Genomic DNA, 12,360 nt, shown 5'->3' on the forward strand with positions numbered 1-12,360 from the left:
CAACTGGGTGTCGGAAAATGTCATCAAGGCTGGGAGCGTCAGCAGCAATAGTGATCTCGAATGACGAGCAGTGGGGTGCTTGACGGGTTTCCATAGGACACGTACCCGACTTGCCGACACCTGAGGGGATTGTGCTAGGGAAGTGAGAACAGTAGCGGGCATTGTAGCTGGGTAGCATTCTTTGTGGAGCTGCCATACACTCAGGATAGCCATATAGCATACAATAGGCACCTTTCCAGAAAAATATACTGTTTCCCCCGTAAGTCTCACTGTAGCCTTTTTCGCTTCGCAGAAGGGGTGGCGACTTTGACAGTTCGTTGCTCAACGAATCGCGGGTACGGGTTAAGTGCTGCTCGAGGGAAGACTCAGTTTCTGGATAGTGTGTAATAACTACAGCCTTTTCTTGGGAAAACATTCATCAAGAACCACATTCTACCAGAAACTTTGTGCGTGAGGTTGCAGCGTTTATCGGCCGCAGTCGCAGTGCTAGATGGGGGGGCCGGACGCGCAGCTCCTAGCAGGCAGTTGTGCTGCAGAACTTCCAGTGTACGAGGGGTTTAAGCTTGTAGAACTCCGAAGAGACACACTCCCCCACAGCACGTCCTTTTACGTCAGTGTGTCATTTCTTGATTTTTCGCCAATTGTCGAATGAGTGCATATGTTCACTCTCCAGTGTGACGTACCTGTGGCGTGGGCCCCCCGCGACAACGGCCGCCGCAGAGCGGACGGTGGTCCACAGGAACGGCACCCGATGGGCGCCTGGTCCCGTGACGAAAGAATGCGCTTCCAAACGCGAATAATAACCAAATTTCGAAAGCATTTTTGAAACCCCACCGCAGTACTCTGTGATAAATCTCAAGATCTGGCGTCGAACCTACGCAGTACAGCATGCCTTTTATTTTGTGCTCTTCTGATGTCGTGAAGCATCGATTGAGGTGTCGGCAGTACAGCCTGTGCTTTGATTCGCGGTTACGGCGGGCGGAAGCAGCGCGGCCGCGCACGGGGTTCACACAACAGTTTGTCTGCTTCTCATTTGGCGTGTTGCAGCGCCTGCTTTGTTTCGTTTGTCTTCTTAAGAATGTCTACACGGACAACACCCACAGGGCGGTCTGAGACTTTGCCAACTCAAAAAAGTCAACACCTTTGTGAGCGCGCCAACGAACGGCAATCGGTGGAAGGGGCCATTTTCGGTTGGAGCTGTGCGAGGGAAGTGGGGACGGTGTGCGCGAGTGCAGAAGCCGCATGCGCTGCGTTTGTTTGTCACAAAGGCCACGAAGCGACCACGTTCGAACACCCCACCCACCGTAGTTCACCCGATCAAGAAATGTCTCGGCCGGTGCGGACACTTCTCCCTCATGGTCTTTCCCCTCACGGATGTTTGACGCACACAACACGAGTTGGTACGCCAGCGACCTGCGCGTCACTTTTTTGTCCCAAACATCCACGTCTTTGGAAGAGCGTTTACTTTCTCAGTATCTGGTTTCTGTGTGCCGTCTTTGTTCCTATCACCGTGGGAGCAGTACGATACACTAAACATCCGACGCGTCTCCGACCGGGATCTTTACCGTGTGTTGCTTTTTGTTTATATTCTTCAAGACTTTCCACAATGCCAAACCCACGCGTGTTCTTCGACATCAGCATTGACAAGAAGCCTGCGGGCCGCATTGAATTCGAGCTGTTCGCCGATGTTGTTCCCAAAACGGCAGAAAACTTCCGTGCTCTGTGCACTGGCGAGAAGGGTACAGGTCGCAGCGGAAAGCCGCTATACTACAAGGGATGCCCCTTCCACAGAATCATTCCGCAGTTTATGTGCCAAGGAGGTGACTTCACCCGCATGAATGGAACTGGTGGCGAGTCTATTTACGGTGAAAAGTTTGCGGATGAGAACTTCAGCTACAAGCACTCCGAGCCCTTCCTCTTGTCTATGGCGAATGCTGGACCCAACACCAACGGCTCTCAGTTTTTCATTACAACTGTGCCCTGCCCCTGGTTGGACGGCAAGCACGTTGTTTTTGGGAAGGTTGTTGCTGGACAGGAGGTTGTGAAAATGATGGAGGCAGAGGGCCGTTCCAATGGTCAACCCAAGTGTGCTGTTGAAATTTCGTCATGCGGTCAGCTCTCGTAATCATATCACGTGTATGCATGAGTTACCTATAGCTGGTTCGGTGTATGTGAGCTAGCTGCTGGTGACAAGCACTCGTTCAACAAGAAGAGACTGTTGAACACGTGGATGCTGTGTGGTGAGTTTGGTGGTGCGTCGATTGTGAGGCGCTTGCTGCGCATCGGTTGTCAAGACTAGCAAAACCCAGTCTATCCCCGGATCTATGTCATTCCTCGCATGTAAGATACAACGGCGGCTTTCGGAAAAGCTTTTTTGCTTTCCACATGCCGTTACTCCAAGCAGCGGGCCAGCAGCACACCGCCACTACATCGTCAGAAACAGCAAACGCACCGCCCCATATAGTTTTGAATTGATGTAATAGGCTAGTTCAACCCGTTAAGAAGGCCACTCGTATGCTGTCGGAGAGGCTAAGCGCATCACGGAATAACCGTCTCACGGGTGGGCAGCACACAGGGTCCTGTGCTGTTGTTGTTCACGGCCACAACGACATAGCGGTAAGTCGCTTAGAGAAAGTATTTCGAAGTGGCAGACCTGGCACTGAAACACAGGTAGGAAGAAGTGTGTCTCGTAGAAGCTTTGTTAGGGGCGCCCCTTGTTCGCGGTTTGCCAAGAAAGTGGAAGCGCATCTCCTGGAAGGTAGTCGCGCGTTCTGAGTTGGGACGCAAGTAGGGTGGTAGTTTCTCGTGGCCGACAGGATTATGTCTACTAGCTTCAGTGACAAGTGCAGGGTTATCCCAGGAGATGTCGCTGTTAAAGGTCGATTCATCGAAAATGCACTTTTTGGGATGCACACGGTCTCATCATTCAGGTGTTGTACACTGCTCCGCACCTGCGTAGCATAACACCAGTACATTTTGTGATGCTGGATCACGACCAGTTTACTGGCATTCCGCAGTAGGTCAACTGCAGTAGCCAATATTTTCATGGATATAATATGAATAGCACCCCTCGAGATGCCTTGGGCGCTGGTAAGAATTGTGGCGCTGGTACATCCGGTTCCTCGTGTAAACGATGCGAGCATCCACCTCTGTTTAGGGTGGCTGACCCAGGCTGTTTGCGCATCTTGCAAACGGCAGGCCACACGGAGTTGATGCTCGCACTCATCTCACTAGAACTTGTTTATGGCGTGAGTTTTAGACTGCACAACACCAGTGGATGAGTGACTGATTTGGACCAGGCTCAACCTCAGCGTCGATGTTATGGAGCAGTGACATTTATCTGCAGCAGTTTCACTTGCTGCGTCGCCTTCCTAGCTAAAAAGAATCACAGCAATTAAGAGTCACGAGAAACTGCCACTTCAGCTCGACAAGGCATGGTTTGAAGCACACGTCAGGTGACGTCTTGCGCGTGTGGGCGTGTCGTCCCGAGCTTCTGTTCGCGCATGCCTGCATACTGTCGGCTAGCTGGAAAGTAAAAAAGTGCCTCGCGAAAAGGGTGCCGTTTTCTGTGGATTGGGAACGCCATGTTTGCATATCTAATACATGTCTATCTTTGCCAAGCAACCAACAACAGCATATCTGTTGTTCGTTCAGTGACGGTTCCTTTTTAAATCCCCGTGACGGCGTTGAAACTGGTTCCTTGTCTTGCCCTACTGCTCGGTGACCGCACGCTCGCGGATTTTCGGTAAGACTGCGTTTTTCGGTTTGCGCAGTTTCCCATTTTGAATGTGTAGATGACTGAGGACTTTATGTATTGTGCTGCGAATGCGAACGTTATTATCCATCGAGAATTGACGCACAACACCCTGCATTCAGCGCCTTCTCTCTGGTTTTCGCAGCACCGCCCAACTCGTCCTTGTGGCCCGTCCTCCACTTTCGTGGGTGCCCATCCCATGGCACTATGCCACACGCCATTTTCCCGCGGCTCACTGTGTTTCGATCTTTGAGTGAAGATGTGTTGCTCGCATACAAATAATTGGGCAAGCAGTGAAGAATGCTCAACAAGTTCGTGGCAATCCACGAAAAATACGGGGAGCTGATGTGACTTGCAAAGGGGTGTGCGTTCACGGCAACCAGTTTTTGCGCAATTAGGGGTCCCAAGAAGATCGCTACCTCATCTTATCAACGCAAGTCCTTCGTGAATGTGGTGAGGTGGGCTTTGACTTAACGGTTGTAGAGGTGTTTAGGGTGCCAGGCGCATAACTCCATAATGTCTCCTGTTCACTCAACTCAATCTCACCCTCGAGTGTCGTCGCAGAAGCCTCAAGCTCACGCGCCTGTTGGTACTTCTGCTTTGGTGTCGAGAGGGTCAGACTCACAGTGGCTTGCACGGGCCGTTTTTGGCGATCATGAACTGTTTCCGACTGCATTTCCCTTTATTGGAGGGTCGGAGGCTGTGACAGAAACACTATCAAATACAGAGGCCGAGGAAGCAAGCACACATCTTCGGGATTCTCTTATGGTAGACGCTGGTTTCCAGTTCAGCTGTGATCCCATATTGGCAACTCAGCCACCTCGTAGTGCTTGTAAGACAGATGACGGAGAGCGTGGATACAGACCGTCGGTGCGGCACGCCCATTCAGACAACGGCCACCACGCGGTCTACCACCGCACTGAGGCGCCTTTGCGTTCCTACTCGCTTATGGATATCGAAAATGATGCATTTACAGGCATTCATGAAGATGATGTGGAGAACGCTATGGGCCATTGCTTGCGGAATCTGCAGTTCGTCTTCAGTTTCCTGCTTCTGTGTTTGGGAACGTCGTTACTGCTTCATTGGCCAGATATGAGGAATACGTCCCCCCTACTGTTTTATTATATCCTTGGATGCATGCTGGCGGAAGTCGTTCTCGTGTTCTGTCTTGCATGTTTCATGTGTCTCATGGCATGCCTCGTGGGGGAGGGCGGAGCTGCCTACGGCAGTGTTATGTGCGGCCTCCTACACCGTGTGGCAGAGGGCGCAACCCACTACACGCTTACGGGTGTCGGGGCGTACACACTATATAACTTCAATGAACTCGAAAGCACGCTATTCCAGTCGGAGGAGCATATCCAGGAGAAGTTCAACTGGTTGCTGGTCTATGTAGGATGTGAGGTGGTTATCTCTTTGCTGTATTCTCTCCAAACCCTGGGGACCCTATTCGGGATTTTCAAGTTTGTTCTTGTCAAAATCTACGCGAAGATAACAGGAAGAGGAGAAGTGCAGTTTCAACAGGGCGACGCGCCCATCATCTACGCGTCTCTCGACCAGTATCGCAGAGCACTGCCGACAATGCGGAACCCCGTTGATATTGCATTTGCAAGGCATCATCAGCGAAGCGCCCAAGCGAGCACGCCAAAGGAAGGTGAAGGGACCGTTGACGTAGAAATGGGCGGAGTTGGCTCTTCCAGCCAAGACACTACTCGGAGTACACAACCTCTCCTTGTTAACCACACATAAGTGAAGAGCCACGGGCGTAGGTGTACACGCAACTGTGCAGGCGACTTGCGGGCCACATGTGGCGTCGAATGGTGCTGAGTGTGCGCGGTGAGTGGCGATTCATCGTATTTCAGTTGTTCCACCGTCAACCACCTGTCGTGGTACCGGCCGTTTCGGGCCAGTGTGTATCTTGTTGAAGTGAATTTGCACTCGTGGAGGCTTCTTGGGACGAACAAACTTGAGAAACATTCGATAAACGCAGCAGAATGGGAATCGGTTTGTCAATTTCACCGAAAAAAAAGGGAAGCTGATCTGAGGAAGTGGAGTGAACTACGCTACTCTGGATTTTTTTTCAAAGATGTGTTGCACTGCGCGTGGTCTGCGTAAGGATTCAGGCTGGAGCCGAGCTAGCTTGTCTTCAGTTCTCATCGGGCCGGTCCCGGCTAAACTCTCTCACGGTTCCGGCGCTTGCTCGCATGCATCATTGCCCTGCTATGTGATTTCCTCGCAACCAGTCTTCTAAACACCCTTTTGGCGGTTTCCTTGCCATCAGGACAACTTCAGTGGACAAAGCTTCCCAGGTGTTTTTGCAGTTTGATATAATCACAGTTCACATGTCCCACTGGCACTGTAAACGAGAGGGCGACGGTGCAGGCGTCAAATATCAGCAGAGGAAAGAGAGGAAAGGCAACCAGTACTTGTCAGTATGACACCACACTTTTTCCGTGACATGCGCTACACCTGCGTGCAGCAAAATTTGCGCATGTCCCACCCCACCATGAAGGCACACTGCGACGACCGCGCAGCTACCCCTTTGAAAAAGTGGAATGGCGTGAGACGGTTGCCACAGCTTTTGCTGAATTGAACATCGTTGTTCGTCTCGCGGCAAGGAGATACCGCCTTCAGCAAATTGTGCAAGTGTGTAAAAAAAGTCAGGGCAGTGAAGTTTGGTCTTTGCTGTTTCGAAGCCCTTAGTAGCGGAAGTTACGTCGGAAAAAGGGGGAGATATGAGAGAGAGGCTTTTGGGAGTATTTTCATATTTGCATAGTCTCTATGATTCGACCTGATCCGGAGCGTCATTCTGACGACTTCGGCCGCCATCTGACGCTAGGGCGTGAACGCGGTCTTCTGTATATCGCTTTGAAGAATGTACAGTAGATGTAGCTCCCACCTCAGACCCAGGCAATCGTCTGCTTGTAGGCGTGCGTGTTGTTCTCCTGCACAAGCGCACACATGGACACGTGCTTGCAGCGGTATCTTCACCGAACACGTAGTGTGCACAACCCCCATGTGAATCGCTGTTCGAGGGCAACTGTGGCTCAGAAGCTCATGGGGCGAGGAGATTTTCGCCACATTTCACAGGTTACCAAAACATTTGAAAACGGAAAGTGGCCGGTGCACTTGTGCAGATTTCGTGCACCCCTTCCCCTACACCAGCTTTTTGAGCATGACTGTGTTTTCCACTCCGTCTGCGCCCTGGGCAGTTCTACGGGGATTCACATCAAAATAAAGATTCGATTCCTATCACCTCCTCAGTTTCCTCCTCAGGCTTAACTGACTAGTTGAGTTGCACGAAACCAGAGGGTCTCTGTTGGGCCTCGAAGCCTTACGGAGAAAGGGGCGTCATTGTTCCGGAGTGATGCTTGCTTTCGCGGCCATCATCAGAGAACCTGCAACGGACGAGGCAAGGTAGGTTGCCACGAAAATAGAGAATAACTACGGTGCTAAGGATCTACTATGTTGCCATCGCATCGGAGACTGCGCACGATGGACGCATGCCTACGTCTGTTGTGCTGAAACGAGCACCCTAAACCAGCATCCCAGCCACACCCTCTCGCGGTTGTAAACCGATCCCACAACCAAAGAGCAGCAGCTGTCTCAGAGCTGCCACCAGTACGTTTGCTGTTTTCTTTCCTTACCGTGACGAGAGGCCGCTGGAAACTCTCATTCCCGCTCGGATGTACCGCTCATTAAGCTTCAGAGATCGACAAACTGGGGCGAAGCCGACAACGATGCCCAAGAGGAGACCAACAAACACCCCCACCATGATGCCAACGCCACCTGTTCCAGTAAAGAAACCGATGACCCCTCCACAGCCAACGCCGCCAAGTGCTCCCAGCCATGCACCTCGTCGACCGAGAAGGACAATGGCGATGGACTGTGACATCATGGAACCGCCGAGGTACAGAGCTCCCGCCCAGCAAGCGGGAGGGACGAAACCTCCGATGAGGCCCCCCGTCACCAACCCGCCGATCGCTGCACCAATCATCCAGTAGCCGCCACCCTTGTAGAAATGAGACGAAAAAAGTCCCTGCGGAAACAATAGCACGATCATGCTGTCGGGTTTATGGAACTGAACTTCTAGCCTGAGGGCCACAATCGTTTGCATAAACAAGGTAAAGTCATCAAATGCAGGAGGGCTGCAGCTGGAAGCAAACGCCAACGATGCAAATGAATTCAAGGGTCTACAGTCTGCCCCAAGAAAAGAGCAACTTCCCATCCAGCAGAGCACTTATCGGCAACGAACCATCTCGATCCCCTACGCACATGTATGGTCGAGTACTTTACCATCTGCAGAAACAGGCACCACTTCCTGCCGATACGCCCTACAATTAGACGCTAACAATGGCATATAACTAGAAACAGTCGCTGTGGTGTTCGAACTCAAAAGGAAAAATTGTGCGACGACCACACCACAATAAGCGCAGCTAGGTTCGTGGCGGTGAACCGTGCTGACTCGCAGTGGTCCCGCTGCCACGAAATACGATCTGGAAGGAAGTAAAAAGAAGTTGTGATGGGCTAACCTTCGAATACAGGGAGGCGGTGAGGTGAAAGGCGACAAAGCTGGCAACGATGTTGACGACGAGTACCACGATGCTGATAGACCACACCGGCCAGCATGAGCAGGCATCGAAGCAAGCTTCCGCAGCCTGAATTAGCAAACAAAAGGCATGGGACAAACTCCAGTCGCAATGGCAGCAAGCTAAGGCAGAAAGGTTTCACGGCCACGATGAGGCGAACTGCAGAGTTGCGTTGAATGTTTCCCCCATTTAAGGGCTGAATGGCGATGCCTCACGAAATTCCTTTCGGTGAAAGCAGGTAATCACCTCAACGTCTTTTCGACTCAGTGGAATTTCCACTCTCTGGAAAGAATCGAGACTCTCAACTGACATGTGCATCCCTAGAAAGTATTTTCAACGACGACTTGTTTTCTAGGTGAACCACTTACAGTCCGGACTCTCTGTTGAGAGTGGATAACTCTAGCGCCGACCGACCCGACAGAGATCTCTTCCACTGAAGGATCGAGCAGCAACTCTTCTTGCGCATCGGGCGCGCCCTCAACAGAGTCGGTTACCATCAGTCTGTTGTTTCCTACAGTTGATCTCCTTGTGACAGCAGAAGCACCAGTCACTCCAGCTGCTGCCGGCACATTCTCTCCTGCTGATGCTGAAGTCGCTCCTGCAACTGCTTGTGGTACCAGTGAAACACCGGAGGCACCACCACTTGTCCCTATGGCTCCAGCCATCGCTGCGGGAGCGGGAGGAGCACCGGTGCTAGCTGCCGCCGCGGGAACAGCCGATGAACCTGTGGAGGAAGAAGCTGCAGGAGGTGAAGCAGGAGCTGCAACAACTGCTGGTGCGGCTGCCCCTGCTGGAATTGATGTAGCAGCTGCTGGTGCGGCTGCCCCTGCTAGAATTGATGTAGCAGCTGCTGGTGCGGCTGCCCCTGCTGGAATTGATGTAGCAGCTGCTGGTGCGGCTGCCCCTGCTGGAATTGATGTAGCAGCTGCTGGTGCGGCTGCCCCTGCTGGAATTGATGTAGCAGCTGCTGGTGCGGATGCACCTGCTGGAATTGATGTAGCAGCTGCTGGTGCGGCTGCACCTGCTGGAAGTGCTGTAGGAGCTGCTGGTGCGACTGCCCCTGTTTGAGGTGCTGTAGCTGCTGAGGGTGTTGGAGCTGCAGCGGTTGAAGCAGCAGCTGCTACCACCGGTTCAGCGTTGACTGCTGGCTGTTCTCCAGCAGGGACTGGAGCCGGTACAGTTGTTGGTGTTGTTGCAGGGGCAAGCGGCTTCTCTGACTGAGGAACGACGCCTACACCAGAGGTCGTAGCAGGCAAAACAGAAGTCGTAGTCACACCAACGGAACCCAGTGCACCTTGGTTCGTCATCGGTGGTGAGACGGCATGAGCATCCAAGACGCCTCCTTCACCTGCAACAAGAGGGATTCCTTGGTTCTGTCCAGCTGATACGGGGACGGGAACGGTGGCTGCAACCGCTCCTTCGGGAGCCACCACTGGTGGTGCCACTGCGGGCGCTACACGTGACAGAGACTGCGCAAACACTGTAGGAACTCCAGTTTGTGATGGAGCCGCGGGTTGCGTTGCCACCCGGCTCGGATCAGCTGTCTCCTCGAGCCCTGCCCGGGACGCAGGATTCATAATAGGTGGCAGTGGTGCATGTGATGCGGCTGGCAGCATTGCAAGAATTTCCGGTCGACCATTTGCGATGGCGCGTTTGACAGTTCGAGAAGGAGAAAAAGGTTCAACAGGAACTGCGCCGGAGATACTCAAGTTTGTCTCCGTAGTTCCGGTTGAAGGTGTAGGAAGAAGGAAGGAGGAGTTCCGAGGAGATGTCGCGTCATTGAAGGCGGAATTTGAAGGGGGCGCGTAACTATCAGTATCTCTATGATGCCTGTGAATAGGTTTCAAACCATGCTTCCGGGATTGGGACGACCAGTCCGTATGTAAATTCACATGGTTATCAGTAGTGTCAGCGTCTGCGTCGGTGTAGGCAGAACCCTTGAATCTGTGTCCCTCTCCCCTGTCTGCTTGGAACAGGGCACTGATAAAGATGGCGGCTGAAAGAACGCCAACGGAGGCCCAAAGGCGCCTCGTGGAATGCATGGCGACGACTGACGGAAAAAAAGCATCAGCGGATGGCGTGAGTGCATGCGAGCTAGCAAGTCTCTTAGATGAAAAAGGCTTTACACCTGTTGAGCGGGCAATTTATAGTTTAGGGCCTTTGGGCTAGACGATTCGAGTTAAGGTTGAAATCGCGCAGGTCCCACGGTCTGGACACGTAATGGCCGTACACTGAGAGGAACCCGTTGCCTTCCTCAACACCCACCAGAAGGACATCTGCAGTCTTTTCATACCGAGACACACGGTCTCATGCCCATCATCCAGAAGGAAATATTGACCTGTCGACGTGTCATCTCCTCTCCCCTCCTCTGTCCGGGCCTCATCGCCAGCAAGGTTTGCCGCGGAAAAGGCCTCTCCGGGCACACCAGAGACGCTTGGGGCGAGTAACACGTTGGTTTCTCCTGATGAAGCGAGGCGAAATCTCAGATCGTTGGAACTGAAATATCTACTCTTCCCAATACACGGGAAGTAGTAGTTTCCAAACGCCACACCGCTAGAGTGGCTCACACATTTGAGGGAAAAAGACTGACGTCGGCACCGCAGCTGGCACGGGCGCCGCGTGTCGCGAGGAATTCACCAATTACGACTTATCATACAGACCTTGTCCATGCCCGGTGCCGACAACTGGGTGGAAACGACATAAAGTTGGTACCTGTGACCCTAGGGAGAGGAAGGTGCCCAAACGTTAGCGGTAAACATGAAGCAAGGGCACCACGTGTGGACCGGTGACGCAATGCGACACAGCAATCGATAGTCAGCGGGCGAAACCGCGTCGTCGGCGAGCCTGCTCTTAATAGCTAGTTGCCATGGGTTCTTGGCGTCGTGACGGAAGTCAGTGTCAACCCCTGGGCAGTGTGTGCATGAAAAACGTTAAATGAGACTCGCAGGGCTCTGCCACTGTCGGTTTCTTTCGTGGCTTTTAAACTCGGAACATCCTGCAGTGAGGGGGCGAGTCGAGGCCGGCCCCCTCGTCGCTGACAGGAGGCAAAAGAAAGGACGCACGTGCCGGGCACACGTCGAGAAACCGCCCGGTGGCTTATTTGATCCCTGCTGACCTTCATTTTGCAGCCTCTCTGCCGCACCCTTGAAATCCGCATCACTTCATGCCACTTGATCCTTACGGGCAAGCAAGTGGCGACTGACGAAGAAAGTGGTGCGTGTTGCAAAGTAGTGAAGTCGTGCGCAAATCTGGGGAATCCCAATATTGAGATATGCACCAAAGCAGACTGGATAAAGTCACAATGAATGTGGTTTAAACGGCACGGACAGCGTGCGGAAAGCCTGTCTCATGTAACTACCAGTAATACTTTTGTGTTGCCCCTAAGTCACACACACACACACCACACACAGAGAGAAGCTGGCATGCTAACCGGGCTGGCACCTTGGACAATTTTTTGTGCATTTCTTACTCGGCCACTGTTTTTTTAATCTCAAACCTGTTGTCCCATCAGAATGCCTTTTCTCTAGGCCTGGTCCGAAATTGACGATGCATGACATGTGTTCGAGGGTGGAGCGGGCGTTTCTGGCTTCTCGCCACGCACAACTACACGACTCCAGCCCCGCATCTGTACGTAGTTCCGTTGTCCCCACGCATCTATTAGCTGAGACTCGTTCGTAGAAAAGCCATTCGTTCAGTGTGTGCTCAAAGAGAAATTACGTCCTCCTCAGAGAAGTGCCACAGCAGAAAGACACACCACGTGACACTTGAGCAAAGCCTCGCGTCACGCGATTCGTAGGGCGGTCGTGTCGCAGATCAGACCTCTCATACCCGCCTTGAACAGGCCCTCGTCACCTCCTTTTTGCCTTCCTTAGGGTTGATGGTGTAGTCAAATCCATCTCCGTGGAAACGAATGGTCGATCAAGCAGCGAAACAATTGTTCTGCCATAAGCCAGGGTGGCACGTCTCTGAAAGCGAGCCTGTTCACCGCCTCAGCCCGTAACTAGAAATCCCTGAGCTTAG

The 12,360-nt window shown here is 52.6% G+C and overlaps 3 protein-coding genes across 3 annotated transcripts; 2 read left to right on the forward strand and 1 right to left on the reverse strand.

Moving 5' to 3' along the window:
- The first annotated feature begins 83 nt into the window (after window positions 1-83).
- Window positions 84-3,559, forward strand: TGME49_205700 (cyclophilin precursor). The gene has a single exon (XM_002367760.2). It carries the CDS (start codon window positions 1,079-1,081, stop codon window positions 2,123-2,125), a length of 1,047 nt encoding a protein of 348 aa, XP_002367801.1. The 5' UTR covers window positions 84-1,078; the 3' UTR covers window positions 2,126-3,559.
- TGME49_205690 (hypothetical protein) lies at window positions 3,232-6,054 on the forward strand. The gene has a single exon (XM_018779347.1). The coding sequence runs from the start codon at window positions 4,271-4,273 to the stop codon at window positions 5,498-5,500; it is 1,230 nt and encodes a 409-aa protein (XP_018637261.1). The 5' UTR covers window positions 3,232-4,270; the 3' UTR covers window positions 5,501-6,054.
- TGME49_205680 (hypothetical protein) lies at window positions 5,845-11,281 on the reverse strand. The gene is made up of 5 exons (XM_002367758.2): window positions 8,709-11,281; window positions 8,284-8,409; window positions 7,399-7,790; window positions 7,090-7,149; window positions 5,845-6,696 (listed from the first exon to the last, which is right to left on the reverse strand). The coding sequence occupies exons 1-5, from the start codon at window positions 10,380-10,382 to the stop codon at window positions 6,531-6,533; spliced, it is 2,418 nt and encodes an 805-aa protein (XP_002367799.1). The 5' UTR covers window positions 10,383-11,281; the 3' UTR covers window positions 5,845-6,530.
- Between the last annotated feature and the right edge of the window lie 1,079 nt (window positions 11,282-12,360).

The sequence above is a fragment of the Toxoplasma gondii genome, chromosome VIIa, assembly GCF_000006565.2.
Source record: "Toxoplasma gondii ME49 chromosome VIIa, whole genome shotgun sequence".
NCBI classification, from domain to species: Eukaryota; Apicomplexa; class Conoidasida; order Eucoccidiorida; family Sarcocystidae; genus Toxoplasma; species Toxoplasma gondii.